This window comes from Protopterus annectens, chromosome 2.part0, assembly GCF_019279795.1.
Source record: "Protopterus annectens isolate FY-2018-M chromosome 2.part0, PAN1.0, whole genome shotgun sequence".
In the NCBI taxonomy this organism is placed as follows: Eukaryota; Metazoa; Chordata; order Ceratodontiformes; family Protopteridae; genus Protopterus; species Protopterus annectens.
Window position 1 is genome coordinate 1389745093 of NC_056728.1, and position 16176 is coordinate 1389761268.

The following is a 16176-nucleotide window of genomic DNA, read 5'->3' on the forward strand; positions in this document are numbered from 1 at the left end:
GGATCTATGTCCTTTCCTTGTGCCCAATATGAGAAGCGTTTCCACTTACTCAAATAAATCTTTCGAGTGGAAGATTTATGGGAAGCTATCAATATATCTCTAACAGAGTGAGATAATTGAGGAAGCCTGGCTAAGGTAGGAACTGGAGGAACCAAGCAGTGAGGTTCAGAGAGGGGAGGGAGCGATGAAACTGACCCGACTGATGGATCAAAAGATCTGGAACTAGGTCCAGCTTCCACGGTCGCTCCAAAAGAAAACGATGTAGAAAGGGGAACCATACTTGTCGAGGCCAGTAAGGAGCAATGAGGATCAATGAGGCCTTCTGAGCGATAGCTTTCTGAATTACTTGAGAGATCAGTGGGAAAAGGAGGAAATGCATACAGAAGTCCCCGGGGCCAAACTTGGACTAGAGCGTCTCTGCTGGGTTGGCCTGGTAAAGGGAACAGAGTGAAAAATTCTCTGCACTTGCTGTTTTGGGGAGTAGCAAAAAGATCGCAGCAAGGCTGACCCCACTTGAGAAAAATTTCTCTCACCACAGAGTCTTTCAGAGACCACTCGTGAGGCATGAGAATAGCTCTGCTCAACTTGTCCATAATATGATTGGACTTCCGGGATATGCGTTGCTATCAGAAAACGCTGAGAAGAAATCGCCCATTGCCACAGTCTGAGTGCTTCTCGACACAGGGGTATGATCTGGTTCCGCCTTGTTTGTTGATGTACCACACTACAGACATATTGTCTGTCTGGATTGCAATTGTTCCCAAGGGAAGAGAGTCTTGAAGGGCTTGCAATGCTAAAAGCACTGCTCTCATCTCCAGAACATTTATGTGCAAGTGGCATTCGTTTGGTTGCCATGTGCCCTGGACTGTCCTGCCCTGATAATGCCCCCCCCACCCGATCAGGGAGGCATCCGTTGTCAGTGTAGCAACCGGAGGAGGTGGAACAAAAGGTCTTCCCGACAGGAGATGGGGGGAAGACATCCACCACATGAGATGCTTTTGCACGCCTGCGTGATCACAATGGTGTGAGACATTGGAAGTTCCTGGTATGACCATTGAGTAAAAGCATCCACTGAAGGATCCGCATGTGGTATCTGGCTAATGGAAGGAGAGGTATGGTCAAGAGCCATAATTCCCAACACCTTTAGAACTAACCTGGCTTTGATTCTGTTGTTGTTGAGAAGGAGTGATACCAATTTGTGAATGTCTGATATCCTTTGATGTGTTAGCCTTGCAGACATGTTTATCGTATCTAGATTTGCGCCTATGTAGGTAATAGTACGACAAGGCGACAAAACAGACTTTTCGCAATTTATTGAAATACCCAGTTTTTGACAAACGCGAAAAGTATAATCTCTGGCCATCAGAAGGAGATGCTTGGTGGGAGCTGTGAGGAGCCAGTCGTCCAAATATGGAAACACCTGGAATCCTTGTCGTCTCAGGTGAGAAGCTACCACTGCCATGCATTTGGTAAACACCCGGGGGGCAGTGGTGAGACCAAAGGGCAGGGCCCTGAACTGAAAATGACTGGTTCCCAGCCTGAAGCGGAGGAATCTTCTGGAGCGTCTGTTCATTTTTATGTGATAGTACGCATCCCGAAGGTCTATAGAGCACATCCAGTTTCCTTTGCCCAAAAGGGGAAGGATGGATTGCAGCGTGACCATCCGAAATCTTGTTTTCTTGACTGATTTGTTCAAGACACTGAGATCCAATATCGGTCTCCAGTCCCCTGTTTTCTTTGGAACTAAAAAGAACCTTGAGTAGATTCCGGATCCTTGTTGGCCTGCTGGCACTGGCTGAATTGCTCTTTTTGCAAGCAGTTTTGAAATTTCCAAAGCTGCTAGATCCCTTTGAGCGGGTGGAACATCTGGAAGGGATTTTTTGACTGATTTGGAAAACGAAGAAAGGGGATAGAATAGCCTTCGGAAATGATGGACTGTACCCACTTGTCTTGAGTCAGGGATAGCCAGGCTTCTGGGTACAGTGACAATCTTCCCCCGACTGCCTCCGAAGATGGGCAGTCGGGCAACACCTCAGGGATGCTGAAAGGGCTTGTCAGGAAGGCTTCCGATTGCCCTGGTTCTGCGGACCCCCTGCCCCTAGGGCGGCGTCTACCATTGTTATTCACAGCTCTTCCTTTGGTAGTAAACGACTCTGTGCGTCAGGCGAAGTCCCTTGAGATTGTTTACGGAACCACATCTTTCCACCCTTCTGGCCTTTGGGGTAAGGCCTAGAAGGGGTCGAAAAACGGACTCCGACGGCAGAAAGGGTCTTGCCATCAGTCTCGCACCTAGTCAGGGTTTCTTTCACTTGAGGACCAAAGAGGGATGATCCATCAAAAGGGGAGTTCGTGAAAGACGTCTTGAAAGGGTCCGCAAAATTGCATAGCCGCATCCAGGCGTGCCTACGCAAGGCCACACCTGTCCCTGCGGCTCTGCTCGCTCCATCAGCCGCGTAAGAAAGGAGGAGCATGGAGGAGTTGGATATGGAATTAAGGGTAGCCAGCTGCATGTTCATCTTGTCTTGGAAACCCGCAGCTGTAGGATCCTTTAACATTTCACTCGCTTCTTTGATCAGGTCCCTTTGAAGATGAGTAAAATGGCACAGGTAGTTCAGCGAACGCATGGTAAATGTCGCTGAGGAGAACATCCGCTTCCCGTACCTACCCATGGACCTAGATTCCTTGTTAGGTGGATGGACAGGTACTGAAGGATCAGCTAGTTCCTTCTTTGTGGCAGCAGCTACCACCATAGCATCCACAGAAACTCCTTTTGTTAGAAATTGCTTGTCTGCTGGAGCTGTTATGTACTTAGAAGGTCTCCTGGGAGTGGGGTCCACTGAATCAGGAGCCGTCCATGCCTACTTAGCAACCACCTGCATGAGGGGGTCGAAGGGGGGGACACCCAGGAGGTGGAAGGACGAGAGCCAAACGCCTTAAGATACACAGATTCGTCCTCCGAAGGGTTGAGGGCTGGCCAATTTCCCCTCTGTTTCAGGATCTCCAGAATGTCTGCAAATGAGACATCTTCAGAAGGGGAACGGGGGGAACCCTCAGAATCATCCAAATCTGTGTCTGACGTGATGGACTCAGGTGAGTCAATGTGTTTCCTCTTACACTTCCTCTTCAGAGGGGGCTCTTCTGCCAAATCAGGAGAGGCCTCGGAAGAGGATGAAATCCCCACAGGGGTTTCCTGAGGAGCTGGCTCTCTGCGGTCCGGGATGAGGGAGTGAGTCGACTTACCCTGAGGCACCATAGAGGGAGGGGCGGACGGAGCCGACTGTGGAGTAGAGCCAGGCTCTAACACACTCCGCATGACCTCGAATGCACCCCTGTCAGGCAGAGCCAGAGGTCCCCGCTCCGAGGAGCTAAGAACCCCCCTCGGCACCGACAGTGATGGCTCCGAGGCCGATGTCGGAGCCGAACTCACCAGTGCCGAAGCCCCGAGAGGGAGAGGGGGGTCGGACAAGGGTCCGATGCCACTCACCCCCTCGGAGCCGACGAGGGAAGTCCGGCGCCGAGATTCCTCCAAAGAAGAAAACGGAGCCGACGACTAAGCCGAAGACAATTGTATCGGCTCCGACGTGATCACAGTCTCGGTTCCGACACGACCCGGCTCCGAACTCAAAAGAGTCGAAGGAGGAAATTGTTGATGGACCGGGGCAGACATCGACTGATGAGTCTGGCTCTGAAGCATCTGGGCCAGTGCCTCGGACTTAAGTAGTCGACTCACAACCCTCTGAAGGACATGATCCGACAGCCTCGATGACCTAGAGGAGTGAGACCTTTGGCTCCGTTCAGACAGCAAGGGACATCCTGGAGCCGAATGAACGGAGCCAAGAGATGGTGACCTCGACCTCTTCCTAGTTGTCGGCTCCGAAGGTCTGGTCGGAGCCGACACGGGAACTTCTATAACCTCGGCTCCAGCCGGAGCCGAGGGAGCCACAGAAACTGTGGACTGAGACTTATCGGCTCCAGCCGGAGCCGATAAAGGCAAAGGTTGAGAAACCTGAGGTCTCGGCTCAGAAGCCGGAGCCGAAGACCTTGCCTTAGAGGGCTTCCCTGTTGAAACAGACAGGGAATCCTCTGGCTTAAGTAAGCCTCTAAGAATCAGTTTATTCTTTCTTTCCTGCAGGACCCTGGGGCTGAAGCCATGGCACACAGCACAGGAGTCCTGCAGGTGCAAAGGCCCCAGACAATATACACAAGAAGTGTGAGCGTCTGTCAGAGACATTTTCTGACAGCACGCATCACACTTCTTGAATCCGGAGACCTTTGCTTCTTTAGACATTTTTGTTATAACAGGTGTACACAAACACGCACACAGACACACTAGTTACACCCTGTCAAAATTAACTTATAATAAAAACAGTGCTAGAATTTTAATAAAATAATGCACACACACTCCACTAGGGAAGGAAAGGCCAAAGGCCCAAGGGAAGAACCTAAGGTTCTTGAGGGAAAAAAACGGAAAATTTTTGGGATAGGTATAAAAAGTTTTCTAACTACACTAAACTAAGAAAAAAATATTAAATTAAAGGGGTTTTTAAAGACTGATTTCACTAAGAAATAGTACTTACCAGGAACCGGTACAAAAACCAACCTCGAAGCTGTAGCGGCAAACGAGATCTAAGGTAACTCTCGCCTAGCATTGTGGGATATAAGGGGAGCCTCGAGCCGGTGGAACCAACTCTCGAGCTTTTAGAGTGGCCGAGTCGGAGCAGAGGTCGGCTCCGAACCCATCCAGCAAGAATGAAGGCGAGATAGACAACTTAACATTATTGGATTGCCTAGTCTGGTAGCAGAAAACGAAATACATAACTGGTCAGATTTCCTAAAGTCCTTAGTTCTATGAAGGTGGAAACTAAGTTGTCTAGGCACATCCAACAGGTGTAACATGTACTCTTCCTTTATTTGAAAAATCTGTACAAAAACTGACAAGTTAATGACTTGGTTAATATTTTACTAAGAAGTTAGCTTACGTAAAAAAAAAAAGATGGATTAGTTCACAAAGACGGTCTAACCTTGTGAATAAATCACACAGGGAGGTTATGAAGACAGACTGGAGTTCATATAATCTTCTAGCTGACACAATAGCCACTAGAAAAATGGTTTTCCCCAAGATGAAAGTTTTAAATCTGCTTTGGCTGAAGGTTCAAATGGAGATGGAGTTAAAGCTCAACTCATTGTACTTAAATCCCATGGAGAAGTAGGATCTTTTAATAGTGGTCTAAGCATAAAAGGTCCCTTGAGAAAGGCCTCGCATAATATAGAAGTTAATGTAGAGTTATTTTCATCATGTAGAAATAAAAAATGGAAGCCAGCTGAACCCCAATAGTTAAAAAATTATCTCCATTAAAGACTGAAGCTGAAAATTGGAGAATCACTGGTACAGGTGCTGAAAAAGGCTCTAGAAGACAAATCTTTTCCATTTACTCTTGCAAGTCTTTATAGTAGAAGCCTTATTAGAAGATAGCAAAATATGACAGGCCGAGTAAGACAGCCTGGGCTGTCTAACAATTAGCAGAATTAGAAGAAACCACAGTCAGTTTGAGGCCGGTTATGTCTGGATGAGTCATGCCTGCCAGGCGAGACAAGAGGTCTGGAGTTGGATCTGAAGCCATGACTAATGTAGAAGGAGAGGATGGAGGAATGGGAACCAAACCTGACAAGGCCAAAATGGGGCAATGATGATAACTGTGGTCTTCAACCGAACTGCTTTCTGAAGAAATTTGGAATAGGTGTTGTGTGGAAAAGCATACAGGAGTCCAGAGGGCCATTCATTGAGTACAGCATCTCTAGGTGACTTCCCTACTGGAAGGGTCAAGGCAAACAACATGATGCATTTTTTGTTGAGGGGAGAAGCAAATAGATCACAGTACGTTTGGCCTCATTAATGAAAAATTTTCTCCATCAGGTTGATGAGAGATCACTGGTGAGGCATTAGAATGGACCTGCTTAGCTTGTCCTCAATCATGTTGGATTGCCTCCTGGGATGTACACTATTAGAGACAAGAAGAGACTGCCCACTGCCAAACTCACAGCTCAACAAGAGGGTATGATTGGGTTCCCCCTTGTCTGTTGACATACCAGACTAATGAACATTGTCCATCTGAATCACAAGTGTCCCAAAAGGCAGAGCATCTTGAAAAGTCTGCAAAGCTAGGACTGCCCTCATCTCCAGGACATTTATATGCCTGTCTTGGCCTCGGTCAGGGGACCACATGCCTTGGACTGTCCTTCCCAAGTAGTGCCCCCCCCCCCAAGCTGCGAAGCATCAGTTGTCACCATGGCCTTGAGAAAGGTAAAAACACGTGGATGGCTTTTGTGTAAATGGTTTGAGTGAATCCACCATAGAAGATTTTTCCCATGCTTGGTTGCTCCTGATTTGTACGGATAATGGTGGGAGGTTGGCATAATGGTTAAGGTGTTTGCCTAATAAACCAAAGGTGCAGGGTTTCATTCTCAAATGGGGTAATTGGCTAGGCTTAAAATGATCCACTAAGGCAGTTAGCCTAGTACTAATCTGTGAACCTGTGAACCACTGAGTTGACAAAGTCCAGTGAAGTATTCTCATTCAGAACAAGGGTGTTGGCCGCAGCCATGGAACCAAAAGCCTGTTGGATCAGACAGGCTGGAAGAGATGAATTCTGGATCGCTTTCTTTAGTTGGGAGACTGTAGAATGTTTATTCAAGTAGAAAGGAGTGAAGCTATCTGACTGACTGCATTCAAACATGCCCCAAAGAACTCCAGGCTCTGTGCTGAGGTGAGATGAGATTTGTTGTAATTAATTGACTGTTAATCCCGATGAGAATACAACTGGAGCAAGTATTCCCTTCCCGGTATTAGGTGATGCCTGGTTGGTGCCATAAGGAGCCAGTCATCTTGATAAGGAAACATCCAGAATCCCAACAGTCTCAACCAAGCTGCTACCACTGCAATGAATTTGGTGAACACTCTGGGGGCTGTTGTGAGACCAAAGAGCAGTGCTTTGAACTGATGACTGGCTCCCAGTCAGAAACATGGGTATCTTCTGGAATGCCTGTTCATTTTGATGTGGCAGTATACATCCTGAAGATGTATCAAACTCATGCAATCGTCATCCCGCAGCACAGGCAAAATGGACTGAACTGTGACCATCCACAACTTTGTATATTGAGCAAACTGATTTAACTTCAGAGATCCAGAGCTGGTCTCAACTCCCCCATCTTTTTTTGGCACCAAGAAGAATCTTGAGTAAATTCCAGATCCTCAGTAAATCAGAAGAACGGCCAGCTCCAAATGGGGAAATATCCACTTTTATTACAGACAGACCGGTTTCGGCCCCAAAAGAAACTGTCATTGAACTGGTCTGTCTATAATAAAAGTGGATATTTCCCCATTTGGTGCTGGCTGTTCTTTTGATTTACTGTGGTTATTTGAGCCTAGTTTGTTTCCTAAATTCCAGATCCTCTCTGGTCTGGAGAGACCTCCAAGATGACCTTCTAGCCAACCTTTTTATTTCTGGAGAAGCAAATTCCCACTGACTGGATGAAACATCAGGGATTTTGTTTGAACTAAGAGAGGCTAGGCTAAATGGTATAACCTATGGGTAGAATCCTCTGCATCCACGTTTTGTTTTGCGATGGCTAGTCAAGCTCTCTGGTGCAGGGATACAACCCCAACTGCCTCCACAGGACAGTTGGGCCTTAGTCCTCCTTTCAAGAGTGCTAATAGGACCTGAGAAAGAAACTCTAGATCCCTGGTTCAGCAGACCATCTGCTGTGAAGACAGCATCTTACATTTGAAACCCCTCCTCTTCTCTGAAGGGGGACCATCTCCACATGAATCCTAGAATAGGACCCTGGGACTTCATAAACTACATCCTTCTGCTACCTAGAGAATGGCCTTTGAGGTGTAAAAGAACATACACCCTCGACATACATAGTCTTTCCCTCTTGTTTACAGCTGGAGTGCATCCTTGCCCTTGCAGCCAGGTACCTTCCGCAGTGAGAGAGATCAACCTCATGGATGCATTTGAGATGGACAGTGGGTGGCCAGCTGTGAGGAGATTCTATTCTCATCCTCACTGGACATGGTTCCAGAAAGAGATTTGGTAAGCTCCTTGATCAGATTCCTTTGCAATCTTGTAAAATGTGCCAACTAATTCAGCAACCTAGCAGCAAAGGTTGCTGAAATATAAACATGCTTCCCAACTCTGTCCGATACCCTAGACTCCCTATTACGGGGATGGACATAAGAACTCTCCTCTGCTAGTTCCTTTCTTGTAGCTGCAGCAATAGCCATGGCATCAACAGGAACTCCTTTGTTCTAATGTGCATACCATTTGTTTTTTTTTGGGAGGGGAGGGGGGGGACAAGAATCTTACCTGGTCTCTTAGGAATTGGCTGAATAGTGTCTAGCTCCTTCCACACCCACTGAGAGACGCAAGGAGACAAGGTCATCAGCCAGGGGAATGGGTGTCACCCAAGAATATGGGTCCAACCAGAAAACCTCCAAAACAGATTCATCTTGGGAAGGTGTACTGGACAACTAACCTCGAGAGCTCCAGGATGTCTCCAAAGGAGATGTTGTCAGGTGATGTGGGGGACCCATCCCCTTCATCAGAATCTGTGTCCTGAGAAAGAGTCTTGAGGGGAATAAGTGCCTTCTTTTGCACCTCTTCTTGCAAAGGGCTTCCTCTGCGGGAGTATTCTGGGAAGTATCAAAAGAGATGATGTCCTGATGGGCTGGCTGGAGGCTTGCTTGAGGTGGCTGTCCCAGTCAAAGAAATGATAGAGGCTCAGGACACAGAACACTGAGGAAGGGCAGTCTGACACCACAGCGACCAGGGATGCCCAACTCCACAGGGACCATGGATGACCATTCTCTAGGCACAGAGAAACCCCTCTCTGCAACCTTGAAAGCGGAATGCCTAAAGGACATAAAAGTTGAGGGCTCAGAGGCTGAAATCTCTTGGGTCATAGGCTCCTGCAACCCCATCAGCACTTCACCCGATGAGGGAGTCAGACTGGAACTATCCAACACAGAGGCTCCAAGGGGAAGAGATAGCTCCAAAAGCTTCAGATTACACTTGGAGCCCGCTGATCCGAAGCCAATGCTATGGCTCTGAAACACTCAGTGCTGGTTGGTTCAGGGGGAACCACTGGAGTCGAACAATTAACATTTAGATCCAAAGTAAACATCCCAAGGGATCTCAGATCCAACTGCTCCAAAACAGAAGGATGGATCGGAAAAGGAGATACCAAAGGGGAAGTGGACAGTCATCAGCTCTCTGGCCCGGAAGGGGTCAGAGCTGGGAGGACCCCCATCTGTAATGTGCTCCGAGGACCTCCATCATCCTGTTAGTGTCTGCTTCTGAAAAGCTTCTGAAGGACCGAAGAGAGGAGGTAATGGAAGGGGGGGGGGGTAGAATACTTTCAAGAGGACTCCTCTAGGAATGGAGAGGGGAGCCTGGATGAAAGAGGATCTGATGGAATAGGAAAGGTACGGCTCCGTGGAGATGTAGAGCTTTGAGTTGTCGATCAGATAGACACATTTGACTTTTTTAGGATCTTGTCAGGGGGCTCCATTGAGGGAGCCAAACTGAAATGGAAGGACGATCCAGAGACCTTTTCCGGGACTCCTTGTCCTTAGTTTGAGAAGGAACTTTTGACTTTTCTGATTTCTTAGAAGGGGTTTGAGCTTCAGCCACCAAGAAAGAAGATTTGGAGGACAACAGACCCTGCAGAATTAGCTTATTCTAACGGTCAATTAAAGCCCTAGAATTAAAACCAGAACAAATATCAGTCTATATCAAGGTGAGCCAGAACCAAGCAACAAACACATTCCATGTGGGTATCAGAATGTGGAATCTTATGCCCACAGTACATACACTTTTTAAACCCAGAAGGTTTCTCCGATATCTTATAAACGCTTACCAACAAAAGATAGATACAAATAATTCTTAACCGAAAGCCCGAGAGCAAAAGAATCGCACTTCTCTATAACACTTCTCCTAAACAGGAACAGAAGGAAGAAATTATCAACAATGGTAGGTAAAAATATTCTGAGAAGTACGAAAGAATACACATTGATCATTAGAAAAATATCAGACATTAATTTAGTGTTAAAAAAAAAAAATCTAAAACAGTAAATTATGGGAGGGAGTGAGGAAGAAGAAAGGCAAAATACCCAAATTTTAGTAACTCTCAAATACCAACTGGAAAGAAAAATTTGAAAATTATACCAAAATTGCTCAAGTGCAATAATCTGCGTCTGGTAATCAACAGCAGCAAATGAGATTGGAGGTACGTTAGGTGGAGGGACATTGTGAGTAAAGGGAGGAGCTCGAGAGTTCTAGGATCTGATTAACTGGAAGATGCAGGCGAGTCACATCAGAACCCATGAGTTGAGGGATGAATGAAAGTGACATCAGATTAAACATCTAGAAGGGCATGAAGGGAATATAGTAGTAAACCAATTGTTTGTTAATATCTACACAAAAACTTTGAATGTAATTTGCATGTTATGTTGTAAAGTAGTTTTGCATGGTGTGCGGCCAAGGTATTTTAAATGAGAGTTGGGAAGTTTAGAACTGACTGCTGTATACGTTGAAGATAAAAAAACATATTTGCTCTAATAATGAAGTAAAATATGTACATCATACAGCTAACACGATAAAGGTTGGACAGAAACAATTTAAACAAAATGCTGTGATCTTGGGCTGCTGGGATAGAGAGTGTACAAGTGTATTGATATTATATATATGATATATAAATATAAAATTAAGAATTTCCCCTCGTCTCAGAGGCGAATGTTTGGACCAATACCCCTGGTTTAAAATATACATACTTTAAGCAAATGAGCTTAAAAATAAGACAAAAATGATGGAACACATGGAAATTGCAAGTGCCTCGCACTTACAAAAAGTTAGCCATTTTTCCATTAGCAAATGCTCCTTAATGTTGACCGACTGGGACAGAGGACTGCTCTGGGCTTGTTTTCAGTACTTGCAGAGACTAAAGTAACACAATCATGCCTCCGACTTGAAGACATCCAAACTCTGCCAGTAATCGGATAGACTGTCTGCTAGCCTGGAGGGCAAGAACAAATGCCAGAGAGGCAGGCAGCTATGAAAAGAGAACAGATAACAAGAAAGGATGTGCAGTCTAATGAAGAGAAGATTACACAAAAATAAAAGCAGAGGCAAGCATTTCACTCAACTCAGTTAAATGTGACTCCTCAAGCTAAACCTTAGTCAAGAAATAACAGATAGTGTCATAACAGAATATACAACAGAAGCAAGAAAGCTGCGACAACTTTATTATCACAATCTAAACAAATCAGTCATTCCTTAAAATGTAAAGCGCTTGAATTCCCTGGGGGGGGGGGGGGGGTGCACAAAGGTACTGTGATTGAAACGTTCAGGGAATAGATTACAAAAACTAAAACCACTAGCAGGTCAGACTGACAGATACAGAGCAACATTTATAATACAGCAGGGAAGTATACAGAGCAAATACTATATGCTTCACAAAGATCCATATACATTCTTTAACTCCTCATGAAGAAATGTAATTACATTCCTCTGGTTGCAATACTTACAACCAGCAACTGACAGTAATTCAGAACTGTTACTCTGTTATACTTACGTGGTGCCAGACAGCAAGAAAGGAGTCCTTACACCTTCCACCAAAACAATATTCTTTACACCAGGTTTTGCTAAAGACTTCTTGCTCTTTTGCTCTGCTGTAGAAAAAAAGTCACATTAAAAACACACACAGGAAACAAAAAACACTGAGTCTCAAAACTTTTTTTCTTTCCTGAGAAATCTGATGTTTGCCCACTGAAGTCAGCGGCTCTTTTACTTCTCTTTTTAGAATTACACTACATATAGACAGTGAGTACCCAAGTCAACCTGCATTCCAATATTCGGTTGTGTGGCATTACAGCACATTTCCCCCCACAGTACCCTAGTCAGAGCCTAAGTGACTGACATGGTCTAATAAATACACATTGCCCAAGACATCAGTTTTGATGACTGCTCTTTCAGCAGCAAGTTCTACCTTTTTTTTTCTCCGTCTCAAATGGGTCATTTGTCGGCCACAGTGGTGCAGCGGTTAGAGTGGCCTCTTCACACCAACAGGTTCTCCAGTTCGATTCTCAGATGGATCGCCTTCTGTGCGGAGTCTGAATGTCCTCCCTGCAGTCGAATGAGCTTTAAAAGGCATGCAGGTAGGTGCTTGTGTGTATGCGCTTATGCCTTCTGTGAAGGTTGGGCGCCGGGCTGGCTATTTGACACTGTAAAAACTCCACTGGCAAAATAGTAGTGGATTGGTAATCAGCTGCAGCAACCACTAACTGGGAAAAGCTGAAAGACATTGCTTTTTGCTCTCAAATGGGTTATCTGTCAGAGTACCATAAAAACAAACTTGCAGCGAACCACTCTTCTTAACAGTCAAATACTGTCGCTTGTCTTGTTTCACAAGTAAAGACAAATAAGCGGGGTAGTTTGTTTATATGCTTTATTATGTAGAAACACATCAGGATGGATAGCAGCAGTACAAAATATAAATGAACTGATTAACTGACAAGACTACACAGACATGCATGCCTACATCTCAGTTTACTACAAAATGGCAGTCAGGCTCACATGTGCTCAGTATTTATACACTTGTGCAAGCCCCTAGAAAGCTTCTTAAAGGTATACATAGAAATGGCTCTACATCCTCACTCTTCAATGTATTGTTCACAATATAATGACATTGGGGGGGGGGGGACATGCAGTTGTATACACAAAAAATAGATGAAACACTTAAGTTCTTATGTCTTTTATGTCCAACTTGTCGTGTATCTGGAACATGTTCTAGAAATGAGACCTGATCTAGTGATAAAGCAAATCAGAGCTGGGTTTAGCAACAGGGACAGCCTTTGGTGAACAAATATATTCTGGAGTTTCAGGATTCTTCTCAGGAACAGGAATATTTACTGGAACGTCCTCTGGAACTGGAACGCTGAATAACTCACTGAGATATACAGTCTTTCTCGCAGGTATGATACTGCAATACAGGCTCGGACACCAGGATCAAATGTTTCCAATTCTGCCTAAATTCTGTTCCTTGAGATTCCACACTGTACTACCTCGGCTCTGGACATGCATCTTTCATGACTCCAATCCAATCAAAACCTTTGGACATCTGCATCCTCATTACAGTTTGCTGGTCTTATCACAACAGAACTTGTGCGATAAGAGCAGATTGGCTTTCATTCATCATTTCTTGACATATGCAACCAACAATTTACTACTAATTGGTAGTGTGGTTCTGGTTTGTCTCGACAGAAGTCTCTCTGCAGGTGAACCAAGATGTTTATCACCAAGAACATTTCTGAGATTAAAGAAAACATCACTATTGTCTCGTTTCTACTTCTCCAACAATTGTTTCGCACTTTGGCAAAATGTGCAGATCAAACCATGACTGTGGATATGCAGGGCTACTTGTAACATGAGTAAAGTGCCACACTTCAGCAAATCGTTTGAACTGCTGGCTTGTAAACTATGTACCATTGTCAGAAATAACTGTGCAGACTCCCATGAACTGCAAAAATGGGGTTTCATCTTGGTAATGACAGTACTGGACACTAGATTAGAAAGTAGGTCAATCTCAAACCATTTTGAATAAGAGTTTCTACTAACACCAAGTAATGGTGACTATCCCACTCGAAAATGTCTGCAGCTACTGTTGACCAAGGTAGTTCAGGAACCTGGTTTAGCTGAAGTGGTTCTTTCTGTTGATGCGGCTTAGTACTATTTCATACATGGCAAGATGTAGTACTCGCTCAATGTCACAGGACATAGAAGGCCAAAATATTAATCCACTCACCCTTCTTTTGGGAGAGTCTGCTCCTGGGTGGCCACGATGCAAAATAGTAATATACTCATGTTGCAAGGACTTTGGAACAATCACTTTTAGACCTTTCATGATAATACTATTGTCAAACAAAATCTTATTCTGTATGGAAAATATGGTTGCACTTCTACTGATAAGCAAGATTGCTTCGACGACCATCCCCTACTGAAAGTGGTTGAGCTTCTGGAGAACTGGATCTGTGACTGTAGGACTTTGAAGCTCATCAGGACGTGTGGAAGAGAAATCTCATTTCCATGACTTCGGCATGAAAATGAGAAACTTGATGTTGTTCAGTGGTATTTCTGGGCGATACTGATATAAAGTGTCAACAAGATAAAAAAGTTTGCCTTTCGTGTAGACAAGACTAAAATTATACTTTTACAAATTGAGCATCATGCGTTGCAATCTGACAGGTGCTGTATGCACAGGCTCTCTCAAAACAGTGACTAGAGGTTGGTGACCCGTTTCAATCTGGACAGGTCTACCATAAATATAATTATGGAACTTCAAACATGCAAACAATTGCCAAGAGTTCTTTCTCTATCTGAGCTTACTGCATTTCAATTTGGTTTGGAGTTCTGAAAGCATAGGCTACTGGTCTACCCTGTTGAAGAATGACTGCACCAACACCAAATTTCGAAGCATCACAAGACAGAGTAACTGGTTTGTGAACATAATAGTATCAGAGTTGGTGGACTGGGAATTTTCTATTTCAGGACATCAAATGCTCTCTGGTGTTGCTCTAACCATGACCAAAACACATCTTTACATGTAAGTGGTGCCAAAAGTTGGCTTAAGTCTGGAATGAACTTGCCTAGATAGTTAACCATGCCAAGAAAACATTGCAGTGCTTGAACACTGTCTGGAGCTGGCATCTCAAGAATAGTGGTTTGCTTGGAAGATCTGGTTGTAAGCCTGAAATGGTAAATAAATGACCAACATAAGTAACTTCGTATAGCCTAAATCTGCATTTCTGAGGATTCATCTAAAGTTTCACTTCACATGCTCTTTCTAGAACTTTGACGTTTCTGTCATGCTCAGCTTCACTACTACCTCCTACTAGAATATCATCTACTATAATAGCACATGGATACCCAGAAACAATTTGCTCCACTGCATGCTGGAAGACTGTACTGGCAGAATTTATCCCAAATGGCACTCTCAAAAATCTGTACCTGCCAAAAGGAGTACTGAAAGTGGTTAGCAATTAAGATTTACGGTCTAGCAAAATTTGCCAAAATGAACTCTGCATCAAAGACAAAAAACAGTGGCATTTGCCATGACAGCAGCAACTTCTTTGACTGTATGCATTAGATGAGGTCTTTTTAGTGCTTTGTTCCGAGTCTCAAGGATCAATACATATTCTGATATCATCTGAGCTTTTCTTATGAGCTATGAACATGGAAGATACCCATTCAGTAGGTTCATTAACTGGACAAATTACACTTCATTGCACCACTTTATCTAGCTTGGCTTTAACTCTGTTCTGCATAGCGACTGGAACTTTCCAGGCTGGTCTGACAAATGGACGAACCTCTGGGTCTAACTTCATGGAATACACAACTGGGAGTTTGTCGTCGAAAAGATCAGCCTAGGTACAGAAAATAGACTAGGCAAAATTAGAGTAGTGGTCTTTTAAGTTAACAGGATGGACTTCCTTATAAAATGTAAGAAGTCCCATTTTCAAACTGTCTCTGAGACCTAATGATGACTGTATGTGCCTTTTGACTACATAAAATTGCAAATCATAGCTGTTCCCAGAAAAGTAACATGAAAGTGCTACTGAATCTTAAGCTTGAATTTCTTCACCACCATAAGCAACAAGCTTCTTACACTTTGCCAAATAAAGCTTCTCACCAGCACACACTCTAGCAAATGTTTTTGCTAACATAACATTGCACTTTGAACCCTTTGTCAACTTTGAGCTCTGCGGGTCTTCCATTTATCCAAACAGGGCAAAATACTTCATTATTTGCCCATAAATCTACTGCACTGACTTTCATTAAGCAGAGAGACACACAGTCAACATAGAAAGTAGAGTTACAGCTTCTAACTGATCACCTTCTCTTCCTTTTTAATAAAAGAATGAACAACTTCTCATATACAAGATCTCTGGAAGTTATTCCACTTTTTACATCTGTGGTATTGCTGACCAAAAGCTGAACACTTCTCTCTTTTAGATCCATCTCCACCACAATTACGACATTTGCTCCCTATCTGCAGTTAGTTTATTCTTCTCACTTAATTGTTATTCTGTGTAGAAGTCTTAGCCTACAGGGATGCTCTGTG

At 44.3% G+C, this 16176-nt stretch overlaps 1 protein-coding gene across 4 annotated transcripts in view; it reads right to left on the reverse strand.

Moving 5' to 3' along the window:
* The window catches only part of HADHB (hydroxyacyl-CoA dehydrogenase trifunctional multienzyme complex subunit beta), a 1343347-nt gene that overhangs the window by 1111908 nt on the left and 215263 nt on the right, over positions 1-16176 (reverse strand). For 3 of the 4 annotated variants that reach the window (XM_044061616.1, XM_044061615.1, XM_044061613.1), the window contains exon 4: positions 11632-11728. In XM_044061616.1, coding sequence (XP_043917551.1) covers positions 11632-11728 — 97 coding nt within the window. The remainder of the gene's footprint in view (positions 1-11631; positions 11729-16176) is intronic. The other variant, XM_044061614.1, reaches the window with a different exon arrangement.